The sequence below is a fragment of the Chlorocebus sabaeus genome, chromosome 20, assembly GCF_047675955.1.
Source record: "Chlorocebus sabaeus isolate Y175 chromosome 20, mChlSab1.0.hap1, whole genome shotgun sequence".
Lineage (NCBI taxonomy): Eukaryota > Metazoa > Chordata > Mammalia > Primates > Cercopithecidae > Chlorocebus > Chlorocebus sabaeus.
This window is the reverse complement of record NC_132923.1, coordinates 100,724,704-100,739,358: the sequence shown is the minus strand read 5'-3', so window position 1 is coordinate 100,739,358 and position 14,655 is coordinate 100,724,704. Positions and strand designations below refer to the sequence as shown.

Below are 14,655 nucleotides of genomic sequence, written 5' to 3'. Positions count from 1 at the left end.
AGGGTGTCTCCTTCGGACGCCAGCAGTGCGCTGGAGAAATGGCGGGCAGGAGGGGCCCAGGCGGGGTCGGGCTCTGACGCCCGGCCTAGATTCCGGAATCCAGCTGTGCGCCGGGGAGGAGCCGAGCGGGCCTTCTCGCGAGCTCGGACCCCTCCCAGCTGGCCTCCCTGTCCGCTCAGAGGGACCCCTGCCCTCTCATTTGAACGCACCTCGACGCAGACGTGAAGTTCACGGCCCAGCCCAGCACGCATGCTTACACCGGGGCTAGTAGGACCTTAGCCTGGAGGTCAGGGTCCCGAGGCCTGATGTGTGTGTGTCATTTGCCATGTATGAACCCAAGGCACTGTGGGGACAGGGCTACGTGTGCCCAGGCGTTTGCCGGTAAGGAATGCGTTGTGAGTGAGGAATGCGCGTGCACTTGCTCTGTGTGTGAGGCTGGGTGCAGGCCTGTGGCCTTCTGCCTTTCCGCTGGCTGTGAAGTGAACGCGGGCAGGTGTGCTGTGTCGTGGGGTTGGTGGGTGGGGGTAGTGCAGCTACGGTAAGGGAGTCAAGGGGGGCCTCAGCCCTGGGACCCCAGCGTGGCAGGAGCCTGGGGGCCGCAGGGGGCAGGAGTAACAGAGGGAGAGACTGAGTCACTGAGAATGCAGCTTTCTTTCATTTGGTCACTTCACCTCTTCATCACCCCCAGAGAGGGAGTGGGAACCCTGCATCCTGCCCCCTCCCCGCCCCTGGGGTCTTCTGGCAGGACTGGGGAAGGGAGCCTCGCAGGGGCTGGCGGTCCACGCCCAGTAGCACCTGGGGACCGTGGGGGCCGAGGCAGTCCAAAGGTCCGGAGCAGGTCTGGGCTCACGTGCAGGTCCAGTACCCGGAGCGCCTTGCAGCGGGAGCCGGGGCCCATCAGTAATAGTGCATGCGGCCCAGGGTGCCTGCGCCCGTGGCCGTGGGGCTGGGCCCCAGCGTGCCTGTGCCCAGCAGGTCCGGCTGCCCGGTGCGCCAGATCTCCCGCAGGATCCTCTCACGCTCCTCCAGCCGCTGCGCCCGCTCCAGCTCCTCCGCCGATGTGAAGACGTTGACACTGAGGGGCCCATCGGGCTCCGCGGACAGCTCGGGGCCCGGCAGCGTGTCGTCGGGGCCCAGCCGCGTCACCGTGTCCTCCTCGTCCTCGTCGTCGTCCTCGGGCTCCAGGGTGCTGCTGCGGGGGTCCCGGCGCTGAGCTGGGCCCCGGGGCCGCGGGCGGGGTGCCCACGAGATGCTGATGACGAGCAGGCAGAGGGTGAGCAGCAGGCCGAAGCAGACGCCCAGCACGAAGTAGAGGCCGAAGCTCTCAGGGTTGGCTGCGGGGCACAGGGCGGGGGTCACGGAGAGGCCCGGGCGGGTGGGGGTCGTCCCACTTCCAACAGACCCCAGGTTCAAGGTGTGGGGACGAGGCCTGTAACCCCTACTCGAAGGGCATTAGGGAACCGCCAGCGGGCATGGGGGCGGGGAGCGGGGCGGAGGGGACGGGCAAGGCGCTGGGGAGGGAAGGGGATGGTGGGCAGGGAAGGGTTCAGGCCCCCAGTCTTCCGGCGCCCGCCCTCACCGCGGATGTGCGCGTAGGCAGCCAGGCTGTTGCTGAGCAACTCCATGTCCCTTCGCGGGGCATCCATGCTGCTCTGGGGGGCAGCTCCCCTGCCAGCCTGCGAGGTCAGCAAAGTCAGATCCTCCTCCCAGCCTGGAGCCCACCCCGACCCCTTCCGCGGGCAGCTCCTCTCCCGGGAGCCGAGGCCCCAGGTTCCACCCTGGAAAGAGCGCTTCCCTAACTTCGTGGCGGCCCTGGGCCCTGCCAGGGGGAACCCCTCTCCCGGGCGCGGACGCCCCTCCAGCCCGGGGAGCAGCGCCGGGGACCGCGGGAGGCCCCGCCCCCTGGTAAGGTCCCCAGCTGAGGCCCGGTTCCGCTGTCCCTGGACGGGATGGAGGATAGGAACACTGAGCCTCCACGTCCCAGGCGGGCTCCGGGAAGGGAAACCGCCTCCCTCCTCGCCCGGCCGCCCTGCGGGGACCCACCGGCCCGGGGCTGGGCCCACTCACCGTCAGCGCCCCGCTTCCCGGCTGCCCGGCCCCGGCGCGTCCAGCGGCCGCATACACTGGGCCCGGCCGCCCCCACCCGCTCCGGTCCCGCCGCCCCTCCGGCCCTGCTGGGCTCCCAGACCGCGGCAGCGCGGGCGGGACACGGGCCGAGGGACCAGCCGGCGGAAAGTTTCCTCCGAGGAAAGAGGAGGGACGGGACGGGGCGGGGCGGGCGGGGAGGCGGGGAGGAAAAGGGCTGGGAGAGGAAGGGGAGAGGAGCGGGCAGCCGGGAGGAGGGAGATCCCGGCCCGCGGGCCGTCCGTCCCCCACAGGAAACCGCCGGGGAGGCCGCGGCAGGGACCCGCCCCCAGGCCACTAACAACAACAGCGAGGCTGGAGCTCTGCCTGCGTGCGGGCCGAGGGCTAAACCCTGGACAGGTTCTTTGACTTACTCCGGCTGACAACCCTACGACGTGGTACCATTATCCCCACTTCGCAGATAATATAAACAGAGTCTTGGAGAGATTGAATTGACTTTACAAAAACTGTCGGGATTTGAACCTGCTGTTCTCTGACCCTAAAGCCTGAGCTCGAAACCACCGCTCCCCCTCCTAGGAGGCCCCATCCAGGAAAGGCTGCTTCTCTTCCCCAGACCCATGCCGGTCTGGTAGGGAGGGGACTGTCCACCCCTCCTCCCTGGGCCCAGGCTTGAATGTGCCCCCTGGCCGAGCTCTGGTGTGGTCACGCAGGGTTAATGATTGTTAGACTCCAGCTTTGAGTCAGGCACCGTCCAGCAGCCTCGCAGTCCCCAGCGTGGGGCCTCTGTGCCTGCAAGCTCCTGCGCTCTTGTGCACCAAGCAGCTTGTGGCGGCCTGTGGCAGATCCCACCCCATCCCGTTCCCCACCCCAAGGGTAAACCTACCTGTGCTCACACACGCATTTCCCACCTGGGCTTGTGCATGCAATGTGGTGTGTGATCAGTGTGTGTGGCTGGGGGCTTCTTTCTGCCCTGTCTCCCAGGGGCCCCCCATCATGGGCCTCCCCTCCCTTGTTGGAGCTAGGATGAGGGGGAGGCCGTCTTGGCGGGAGCCTTAGAGAGGAGGAGGGAAGGGGGAGAGGAAATTGCAGACATAGCTGAAGGCGCTGCCTGAGGCCTGTGGGCCAGCGACCCTTTCTGTGTCCGGGCTGCAGACCCCTACTCCCCCAGTCCCAAGACTGGGTTCAAGTGGAGGGCAGATCTAGATGGGGGAGGACCAGGACTAACTCCTATGGGGATGGAAAAGGGACTCCTGGGTGTCTTTGTGACTGTTGAGTCTGTTCTGTGAATGTGGGGGGAGGTATTTTTGCCCACATCTGTTTATTTGTCTGTTAATGTGATGTATTTGAGTATTGTTGTGGGGGCGAGTATGTCTGTATATAAATCTGTGCAGCCACTAGTCAACAAATATTGTGTATGCCTAGCACTTCCTAGTCTAGTCCACAGCATCTGTGGATTTAACCAAGTTTGCCTCAAAAATATTCAAAACCAAAATTGCATCTGTACTGAACATGTACAGAATTTTTTTCTTGTCATTATTTCCTAAACAATAGATATATTTTATTTTTCTTTGAGACAGGGTCTCTGTCACCCAGGCTGGAGTACAGAGGTGCTATCTCAGCTCATCACAGCCTCTGCCTCCTGGGCTCAAGTGAGCCTCCCATCTCATTCTCCCAAGTAGCTGGGAGGGATCACAGGCGGGCACCACCATGCCTGGCTAATTTTTGTAGAGATGGGGTTTTGCCATGTTGCCCAGGCTGGTCTTGAACTCCTGGGCTCAAGTGATCCACCCACCTCAGCCTCCCAAAGTGCTGGGATTACAAGTGTGAGCCATCATGCCAGCCAATAGTATATTTTCATAGCAGTTACATTAGATATTATAAGTAATCAAGAGATGATTTAAAGTATACAGGAGGATGTGTGTAGGTTAAATGCAAATATTGAACCAATTTATTTTACATCAAGGACTTGAGGATCCTCGGATTTTGGTGTCTATGGGAGGGAGCCAATCCCTTGAGAATACCAAGGGACAGGGTTTATTTTGTTTTTTGTTTTGTTTTGTTTTTGAGACGGAGTCTCGCTCTGTGGCCCAGGCTAGAGTGCAGTGGCGCGATCTCAGTTCACTGCAAGCTCCGCCTCCCGGGTCCAGGCCATTCTCCTGCCTCGGCCTCCCGAGTAGCTTGGATTACAGGCAACTGCCACCACGCCTGGCTAATTTTTTGTATTTTTAGTAGAGACAGGGTTTCACTGTGTTAGCCAGGATGGTCTCCATCTCCTGACCTCGTGATCTGCCCGCCTCAGCCTCCCAAAGTGCAGGGATTACAGGCGTGAGCCACCGTGCCCGGCCCTGAGGGACAGTCTTAATGGGGATTTAACAATAAACAGAACAGACACAAATCCTTGCCCCCATGGAGCTGACACTAAATTGGAGAAACAACAGAAGATAATCTCAGATGCTTCTAAGTGCTGGGGGTGTGACAGGATAGGATAACATGATGGAAAACACCTGGGGGTGGCTCTCACAGGGATATCCACAGTGAGACCTGAATCCTAAGGAGGGGGCAGTTGTGCCAGGATCTGGGGAGAGTGTCTGGGCAGGAGTAAGAGCGTGCTTGGGATACCTCCCTCCAAGGGCAGAAAGCCATGTAGATGGTGTGTGGGTGCAGGGGAGAGTGGAAGGGGCTGCCAATGCAGGGACTCGCTGGCCTTGCTGATGAACTTTGCCCAGGCTGGAGTACAAAGGCGTGATCTCACCGCAACTTCTGCCTCCTAGATTCAAGCGATTCTCCGCCTCAGCCTCCCGAGTAGCTGGGATTACAGGCATGCACAACCACATCCTGCTAATTTTGTATTTTTAGTAAAGATAGGGTTTCTCCATGTTGGTCAGGCTGGTTTCGAACTTCCGACCTCTGGTGATCTGCCCACCTTGGCGTCCAAAGTGCTGGGATTACAAGTGTGAGCCACCGTGCCCGGATGCTTGGTTTTTAGTGTAAGTGTGGTGGGGAGCCCCTGGAGCTTTGAACAGGGGAGTGTCATGGTCCCGTGACACATTTTGGAAAGATCCCTATGGTGGTTCAGTGTAGGGTGGGCCACTGTGGGCAAGAAGGGGAGCAGGGAAGGTAGTGAGCAGGCTGGCAGCTGTCCAAGCCCTCATGGGGCCAGGGGAGAGGCGAGAGGGCTCAGACTCAGGTGGTGTTCTGAAGGGAGTTCCTGCACTGGACTTGGACGTGAGGGAGAGAGGAGTTTAGAACGCTGTCATACTGGGCTGGGGCACCTGAGGAAAGCCCACGTGGGAAAGCAGGTTTGGGGGAAGTCAGTTTCACTGTAGATAGGTTAGACTTGAGATGCCCATTAGATATCCAGGTGCAGGTGTTGGCAAGGCAAGTAGAACCCCCAGGAATCTGGCTGGAAATGATATTTGAGAGTCCTTACCACATAACATGGATTTACCACCCCAGAAGTGGGTGAGACCCACCTGGGCTAAGGGGGCAGAGAGAGAAGGGTCTGAAGCTCAAGCCCACTGAGGAGGCTCCTGGAGGTGAAGTCAGCAAGGAAAGACCAGTGAAGTAGGAGGAGAAACAGGCCAGAACAGGGACGTGATCAGCCAAGTGTGATCGGGCTGAGAGGTGAAGATGAGGCCAGCATTTGCCCACTGCTTTGGCGGAGATTTGAAGACCGTCAGCAATATTGAGTTTCTGTGGGTTGTATTCCTATTTCTTCAAGAGATGTATGTCACTGACTGTTTGCACAGGTAGCTTATTTATGTGCAGCATTGCTGGGAGTGCATGAGCATGTTTAATGCCTGCCATCCACGGAAATATCGGTGTGTGCTATAGGGTGCTTGTATGACCACATGTGTGCCTCAGTTCGTGTGGCACACACCTGTGTCTGTGAGAGTCCACGTGTGTGCTCCTCTATGTGCAGTCTAAAATTTTGGATCTGTTTCTGTCAAGCTGTTTGCATGCACCTCTGTGCTATGCAGCTCTCTGTATCTCTGCCTGCAGGCAAAATTGTGTTTGTGTCTGGGTTGGTATGTGACATATGTGTTGGGAGTGCGTCAGGTATGACTCAGCCCTAGTGGAGCAGGATGAGGGTTGAGATGGTTGCTGGCTGCTTCAAAGGGAGGGACGCACATTAACCAGAGTGCTGTCTTCCCCAAGGGCTTGCCGTGGCCAAGCCAGGCCAGGTGGGAGAAGCGGCAGCCTTGCCCTGGAGGGTTTTGAGAAGCGCTGCTCCTGGAGGACCTGGGGAAGGTGCCTGAAACCTTTGGCCAATGTGACTGTCCCCACGGTCCACATGCCCTCCCCACCCCCTGCCTAGCTGCTCGACTGCCTGCTGCTCCCCAGCCCACCAGCCTGTCCGTGGGTCAGCCCAGCCACCTGCTTCAGATCTCTCTGCAGGTGTGTCACCTGCTGTTCTGGCCCTCATCCCTACTATCCACCTGCCCATCTCCTCCCTACGTCCTCGCTGCCTGTCTGCCCAGGACTTACCTGCTGTCTGCTCACCCACCTGCTTGTTGACTGCTATCTGCCTGTGAGACTAGAGATTTGTCACCTTGGAAAGCACGGAGAGTGCTCCTAAGATGAAACACGGGAAGGACAGGCCTTGATGGAAGGTCGGGGGGCTGAGAGATCCAGAGCCTATGGGAGGGGCCTTGGGAGTGCTGGCATAATCAGGACCCGGTGCAAACCCAAGCACAGCTCTGCTCCCGGCCCCAGTGGCCAAACTGAAGCCTGGCCGTGTCTTTTCTGCCGTTGACATGGGCCTTACCCAACCATGGGGATAGGTCTTGGATGGAGGGAAGACGGGGACTCACCAGGGGCCTCCTGAGTCCTTTGAGTGTCCCCGTGACCCCAGCACCGGGACAGCTGCTGGAAAGAGGATACTGGCAAAAATTTGCTAAATGAACAATAATAGGCCCGGTGTGGTGGCTCATGTCTGTAATCCCAGCACTTTGGGAGGCCGAGGTGGGCAGATCACTGAAGTCCAGGAGTTTGAGACCAGCCAGCCTGGGCAACATGGCGAAACCCCGCTTCTATAGAAAACGATAGAAATTAGCTGGACACGGTGGCGCACACCTATAGTTCCTGCTACTCAGGAGGCTAAGGTCCGAGGGTCGCTTGAGCCCAGGAGATCAAGGCTACGGTGAGCCGTGATCGTGCCACTCTACTCCAGCCTGGATGACAGAGGAAGACCCTGTCTCAAAACAAACAAAACAGCAACAACAAGAAAACAATAATAGGGACATTGAGTACCCTTTCTGGCACCTGGCACTCTGCCAAATGCTGGGCACGCTCCGACCCTTCAGTCTTCCCAGTATTCCTGTGCATTTTATAGCATGACTCCCGTTTACCAAGACAAAAGTGAGGCTCTGCGAGGTTAAGCAGTGCCTGTGGAGTCACATGGCTGCAAGTAGTGGCCTGGACTGGCCTGCAGAGTCCATGCTCCCCACCACTTTCCACGGGGCAACTCTAGCCCATGATTCTCCACCCCTCACACCCAAAGCTGCCTTTTCATAATGCTTGCTGTTGCTCCCTTTATGCTTCTGAAATGAAATTTACGGCTAATATACCAACCTTTATATCTAATTAAAACTCATCCAATGGTTTTTTGGTCCTAATTAATATATAAGAAATACAAGGTAATGATAGTGTGTTTGTGAAGTGCCCAATTGCTGGGGAAGCTCTGTGCACAGACTGACGCTGGAGTGTGGTGGTGTCAGCGTCTGAAACGATGAACTCTTGGTAAACTTCTGAACACAATGAAGTGCACGTTTCCTCCTCTTTACACAGTAGTTGCATTCCTGGAAAATTCAGTGTATACTAGAATGCATACACTGTGTGTTTGTATGCAAAATGGAGTTAGAGCCTTGGCTCTGGTAATTAAAAACAAGCCTTTCACTTACGTCGTGCAGGATGTAGAATCTGCCTTCCTTCCAGGGCTGTCTGGAGTCCCTGGCGCCACCCTTGTAACTGCCAGTCATTGTGATGACCAGTCGCCTCATCCCCTTCCCCCACAGTGGCCACAACAGGAAAGATTCCCGCCCTCATTCGTGGAGCTCAGCGTTTGAACGGGGGAGACGGGCATGATCAATAATTGGATAGGTGGGCCGGGCGCGGTGGCTCAAGCCTGTAATCCCAGCACTTTGGGAGGCCGAGACGGGCGGATCACGAGGTCAGGAGATCGAGACCATCCTGGCTAACACGGTGAAACCCCGTCTCTACTAAAAAAAATACAAAAAACTAGCCGGGTGCAGTGGCGGGCGCCTGTAGTCCCAGCTACTTCGGAGGCTGAGGCAGGAGAATGGCGAGAACCCGGGAGATGGAGCTTGCAGTGAGCTGAGATCCGGCCACTGCACTCTAGCCTGGGCGACAAAGGGAGACTCCGTCTCAAAAAACTAAACTAAACTAAACTAAACTAAATAAATAATTGGATATATGTCAGGTTGTGATGAACACAATGAAAACAAAAAACGAGTAAGGGGTTAGAGAAGACCAGGTGGACAGGTGAGGGAAGGCCTCTCTGAGGAGGTGGTATTTTGAGCGGTCACCTCAGTGAGGGAGAGAGTCACGGAAATACCTGGAAGAAGAGCCTTCAAGAAAGAATCACCGGTGCAGAGTGTTAGGGTCACCCTGACCAAACTGTTCCCCTCCTTTCCCATGGGTCTAACAATACAGTCCTTTGTGACCTCCACACAGCTCCCCCAGGGCTAAAGGCAACCCCCCTGCCGCCTTGCACTGACCCTTCCAGTAACTGTTTGTCCAGAAGACTTCAGCTGAACTGGCAAATGGTTCTAGGATGCAGTCAGAACACCTGCTAACCAAAGCTGGCAAAAACATCTGGGACTACAGGCGCCCGCCACCACACCCGGCTAATTTTTTGTATTTTTAGTAGAGACGGGGTTTCACCATGTTAGCCAGGATGGTCTCGATCTCCTGACCTCTTGATCCGCCTGCCTCGGCCTCCCAAAGTGCTGGGATTACAGGCATAAGCCACCACGCCCGGCCTAATTCTGATATCTCTTCACCAATCCTTCCGTATCAGTGCGCACCCCCTGTACCTGTTCCTTCGCCTTTATTTCTCCTCCCCATATCTATTCACCTCACTAAGAGACATAACCTCAAACTGTCGTATATGTTCTGTTACTTGCTTCCAAGGGGCCTTCGGCTCTCCCTCCATCCCTACGCATCAGCTCAGAGGAACACTTCCAGGGGAGGGCCGGCAAGTGGACTTCACCCACATATGCCTCCCGTCAAAAAAACCAAGTATCTTCTTAGCGTCATAGATACTTTCTCAGGTTGGGTAGAAGCATTTCCTACCCCGTTGGCAAAAGCTGCAGAAGTCTCTCAAATTCTTATAACAGAAATCATCCCCAGACTTGTTCTCTCTCGGTCCATACAATCAGACAATGGCCCTAGCTTTATCTCTCAAATCACCCAACAAGTCTCTCAGTCCCTTGGTGTCCAGTGGCGCCTCCATATCCCATACCGACCCCAGTCATCCAGAAAAGTCGCAAGGGCAAATAGAATTCTCAAGACTCAGTTAACCAAAATAACTCGCTCTTGAAGTCAAAAAACCATGGACCTCCCTTTTACCTGTAGCACTGGCCCGTATCACAGCCAGTCCAAAAGCCCCCTCCTTCCTCAGTCCATTTGCATTAATGTATGGACGCCCTTTCCTCTTACAAAACATATCCCCACTAACTCTCAATTAGAATACCTCCCAGCACTCTCCCTCATCCGTCATCTCTTCCGCCAGCAAGCTGACCAGGCCCTTCCAAAACCCCACCGAGGCCCCACCGACCAAACTCTCCTCCCAGGAGAATATGTCTTCCTAAAAACCCTCACTCCAACAAACCTTCAACCAAAGTGGAAGGCCCTTTCCAAGTTCTTCTCACTATCCCCACTGCAGCCAGGCTGTCAGGATGTAACTCTTGGTACCATCTTTCCAGGTTAAAAAGGGCGCCTGCAGCTCACCTGCCACCGACTATTCCCTGTAAATACTGTAACCAGCTGTTCCCTGTAAATACTCCAGCACCCTCCTTGGACCGACCTGACTCAGCCTTACACCCATCCCAGAAGACCCCACCCCCCACCCCCCATGAAACATAACAGGAAAGTTACCACCCCTTACTGTGAAATATCAGAACCCTCATTAATGGAAATCCTTTACTGCGCTGTCCTTATAGTTGCCTCACTTACTCTGCTCTTTGCCATAGGAATATATACTGTAACACCCCCAGGGTGGAACTTTAGCCTCATAAGCCTCCTCATAGCAGAATAAAGGTCACTAATAAGTGACTGCCCTTCCTAAATGTCCTGCTTTTGCCTGTCTTGCCACTTCACTCTCTCTCTTACCCAGAACAACCCACTCTCACAGCACTCCGTAACTGGGTGGCTGATTTCACCTTCCAAAGGGCCCTGTGTGAGTTTAGCCCAGATGAAATCGATTTCTTCACCTTCACTCTTATCCTTTGCCTGCTTAGTCCTCCTTCCCTTCTCCTCCTCACTACCCCTCCATCTACAACGAACCATCCAACAGGCACACGCAATACTTAACCAAACCAATCCTGACCTCGCACAAAACTGCTGGTTTTGTGTCCGTCCCTCAGAAACCATATCAAAAAATGCCTTCCCGGTCCCACTTCAAGATTGGACCCTCACCAGCACGACACTCCATCCTCGCTATCCACGCTCAGGAGGGGTAAATGCACTTAAAAGTTACAAAACTGACCTCACCCCCTCCACCTCCAGGAACAAAGTTATCTTAGGGGCATTTACATCTGATACCAAATTAGACCAACAGGCACCCCTTTGTATACAGCGTGAGCTTCCCTCAGGAACCCCTTTAGGCAGTCTCCCCACAGGCTCATGCAACTACACCCTACAGCTCACCCCACCTGCTGGTATCCAGGTGCTAACAATATACAATCCCACTCAAGTACTCAAAATTTCTGGCCCCCCAAAAATCCAAACCACTAATCTCAACACAATAAACTCAGGTTTCTGCATCGATCGACACAAACCCCGTATGACAATTGCAGGATGGACTGTGTGCCCTAGCCCGCACCCAACCTCCAATTGTCTACAAGCTCAGGTAGCCAGAGCCCCCACTGGGGAACAACTTTTAGTGGACACACAATGTTTCCTCCTACACTGGGAAAACGAAACAGTAGGGCTAGCCAACTAACCTCAACCCGCCCCTTCCAACCACTCACCCCGGCGGCCCTGTCTTCCTCTCTCTCTGGCTGGCGGTCAGAAAACAAAATCCTAAAGCCCCTCTTTGCCACAGACCTCCAATTTTGCCTTCCTGGCCAGGGCATATTCTTTCTCTGTGGCACTTCCACCTATCTCTGCTTATGCACTAACTGGACAGGAACCTGCACACTAGTCTTCTTTAGTCCAAAAGTAGACATAGCCCCTGCGGATAGACCCCTACCCTTTCACATTCAAACACTATCCCGCAGACACCAAGCCGTACAGCTCATATCCCTGCTAATAGGGTTAGGCATTACAGCAGCTGCAAGAACTTGAGTTGCAGGAATTGCAGCCTCTACCTATTGCTACAAATCCCTATCCAAGGACCCCTCCGATAACACTGATGACCCAGCATCCACTGTATCAACCCTGCAGGCCCAACTAGACTCCCTAGCTGCAAGTAGGCCTTCAAAACCGCAGGGGCCTCGATTTACTTACCGCAGAAAAAGGAGGTCTCTGCCTCTTCCTAGATGAAGAATGCTGCTTCTATTTCAATCAGGCAGGCCTGGTTCAAGACGCAGTTAAAAAATGAAAGGACTGGCCAGGCATGGTAGCTCACGCCTGTAATCCCAGCACTTTGGGAGGCCAAGGTGGGCGGATCAGGAGGTCAGGAGATCAAGACCATCCTATCTAACCCAGTCTCTACTAAAAATACAAAACATTAGCCGGGCATGGTGGTGGGCGCCTGTAGTCCCAGCTACTCGGGAGGCTGAGGCAGGAGAATGGCGTGAACCCGGGAGGCGGAGCTTGCAGTGAGCCGAGATAGCGCCACTGCACTCCAGCCTGGTTGACAGAGCAAGACTCTGTCTCAAAAAAAGAAAAAAAGAAATTAAAGGATTGGGCTCAAAACATCCGGGAAAACAGCTCTTCCACATGGCCCCTCCTGGCCCCTATGGCCCTTCAGCTCCTGGGCCTCCTGGCTACTCCCACTCCCTGTACCCGTCATCATCGTTCTCCTTTTCCTAATCTTTGGGTCCAGCCTCTTACATCTCTTTATCCAGTGTTTTTATTTTTATTTTATTTTTGTTTTTGTGGGACGGAGTCTCACTCTGTCGCCCAGGCTGGAGTGCAGTGGCGCGATCTCTGCTCACTGCAAGCTCCACCTCCTGGGTTCACGCCATTCTCCTGCCTCAGCCTCCTGGGTAGCTGGGACTACAGATGCCCGCCACTGCGCCCGGCTAATTTTTTGTATATTTAGTAGAGACGGGGTTTCACCGTGTTAGCCAGGATGGTCTTGATCTCCTGACCTCGTGATACACCCGCCTCGGCCTCTCAAAGTGCTGGGATTACAGGCGTGAGTCACCGCGCCCGGCCTCTTTACCCAAGTTTTTACAGAACCGCATCTGAGCCTTCATCCACGGAACCATACAAGACATGATGCTACTCCAAGAATACCAACAATTTCAAAGCCAGAACCAAAACTAACCCCTACCTTCCAGCCTCTCCCCCTAACCACCACTCCCTCTCAGCCAGAAGCAGCCCGATGAGAACAACACCCCCTTTTCTATCATCTATTAAAAGGCTGGAATGTTAGGGTCACCCTGACCAGACTGTTCCCCTCCTTTCCCATGGGTCTTACAATACAGTCCTTTGTGACCTCCGCACAGCTCCCTGAAGGCTAATGGCAAACCCCCCGCCACAACTGACCCTTCGAGTACCTGTTTGTCCAGAACACTTCAGCTGAACTGGCAAACGGTTCCAAGATGCGGTGAGAACACCTGCTAACTAAAGCTGGCAAAAACATCTCCAGGATGCAATCAAGACACCTGCAGCCCAACTCAGTTCACACACCTCGACCCAGTTCCTCGCCCTGTGAGGCCCTGCTGCAGTCTGTAAGTGGGGCTGCCTCCTCTGCCTGTCAAGGAGCAGCCTGGCAGGACAAATAAAAATGGCTTGCCTGACTTTGGGCCTACTCGTCCTTTCTCTCGGCTAACTGTACACAGAGGCCGTGCGGTGGAAGCATGCTTGGCTTGTTCAGGAGCAGGAGGCCCGAGCAGCAGGAATAGAGTGAGGGGTGAAGGGCTGGGAAGGTGGGGAGGTACCCAGGTGTGCAGACTCACGGTGTAGAGCTTTATAAGCCACACAGACCTTTGGATTTTCTCCTGCGTGGAGTGGAAGCCATCAGAGGGTTGTCAACAGAAGAGGGACACAATCAGGGTTTTTGAAGGCTCACTCTGGCTACCACGTGCTGCCTGGACTGTGGCAGGGGAAGAGTGGGAGACCGGGAGGCCAGAGATGGAGGCTTAGGGTGGCTGCAGTGGAGCTGTGACAAGTGATTAGATTCTGCCTGTGTTCTGAAGGTAGGGCCAGCCGACAGGAGTAGCAGTGGCTTGGACATGGGGTCTGAGAGAGAAGGATGAGAGGGAGGGAGGGAAGGAGGGACGGAGGGACAGAGAAAGTCAAGGCCAACTTGGCTTCAGAGCCTGAACAATCCAGCCACTAAGACTGTTCCTCACTTCCTTTCCCACTTCCGCTAGTTTGACAGGTCCGGTTTGACTCTTCCCAGGGACACTGGAGACAGGGTGGCTAAAGGGGATGCCAGCTTCTCAGTTGTCATTTGGTTTGACCTTTCAGGGGCACGCGAGTGGTCAGTGTGACCGCACTAGTCCCACCCATCCTTCTGGTACTTTCCCCTTCCTTTGCTGCCACAGGGCTCACAGTAAAAACCTGTGAAGGAACAGCAATCCAGGAAGTGCACTTTTTTTGCTTTAAATTGACCAACTCACAGCCAAGAAGTTTAGATCAATACGCCAAACTGTTCAGGAGTGCCAAGGTGTACCAGGCCCAGACCCAGGTGCTGAGGAGGTAAGGGTGAGCAAAACAAAGCCCCTGCCTGCAGGGAGCTTCCTGTCCTGTGCTTTGCTGAATGTAAGAGTGACACGTGTATGTGAGCAGGAGGTATCTGTGCCCTGAACAGAGGCTTAATGGGTGGCGGGACAAGAGTGAGGCTGAACAGAGACAAGGTCCAGAGCTGAGAGTGGCACTGGTGGATTGGGAGTGGGGCACCTCCCAGCAGAGCATCCAGGATGGGTAAGTCATGGGCCAAATGTAATGGGCAAAATATTTGGACAGCTGGCTGCTGGGGCAGGTGTGGAACTGTGAGGTGAAAGGAGGAGTGAGGGGCCTGGGGCTGTGCTCGGAAGCACTGCAGGGGATCAGCGCGTTCTCACCTCTTAGAGAGGCGCCCCTCTTGCTCTGTGGACCCCTGACTGGGAAGGGGCTCTGCCTGCACAGATCTTATTCCTTGGGTGGCCTGGGTGTGGGCTCCTGGACACCGAAGTGGGTCCACGTGGGTGCTGTGGTGTGCTGGGTGGG

The 14,655-nt window shown here is 55.3% G+C and overlaps 1 protein-coding gene across 1 annotated transcript; it reads right to left on the bottom strand.

Moving 5' to 3' along the window:
* Positions 1-632: 632 nt before the first annotated feature.
* On the bottom strand, positions 633-2,276 carry EVA1B (eva-1 homolog B). Its single transcript, XM_007979390.3, has 3 exons — positions 2,068-2,276; positions 1,580-1,676; positions 633-1,334 (listed from the first exon to the last, which is right to left on the bottom strand). Exons 2-3 carry the CDS (start codon positions 1,644-1,646, stop codon positions 898-900), a joined length of 504 nt encoding a protein of 167 aa, XP_007977581.1. The 5' UTR covers positions 1,647-1,676; positions 2,068-2,276; the 3' UTR covers positions 633-897.
* Between the last annotated feature and the right edge of the window lie 12,379 nt (positions 2,277-14,655).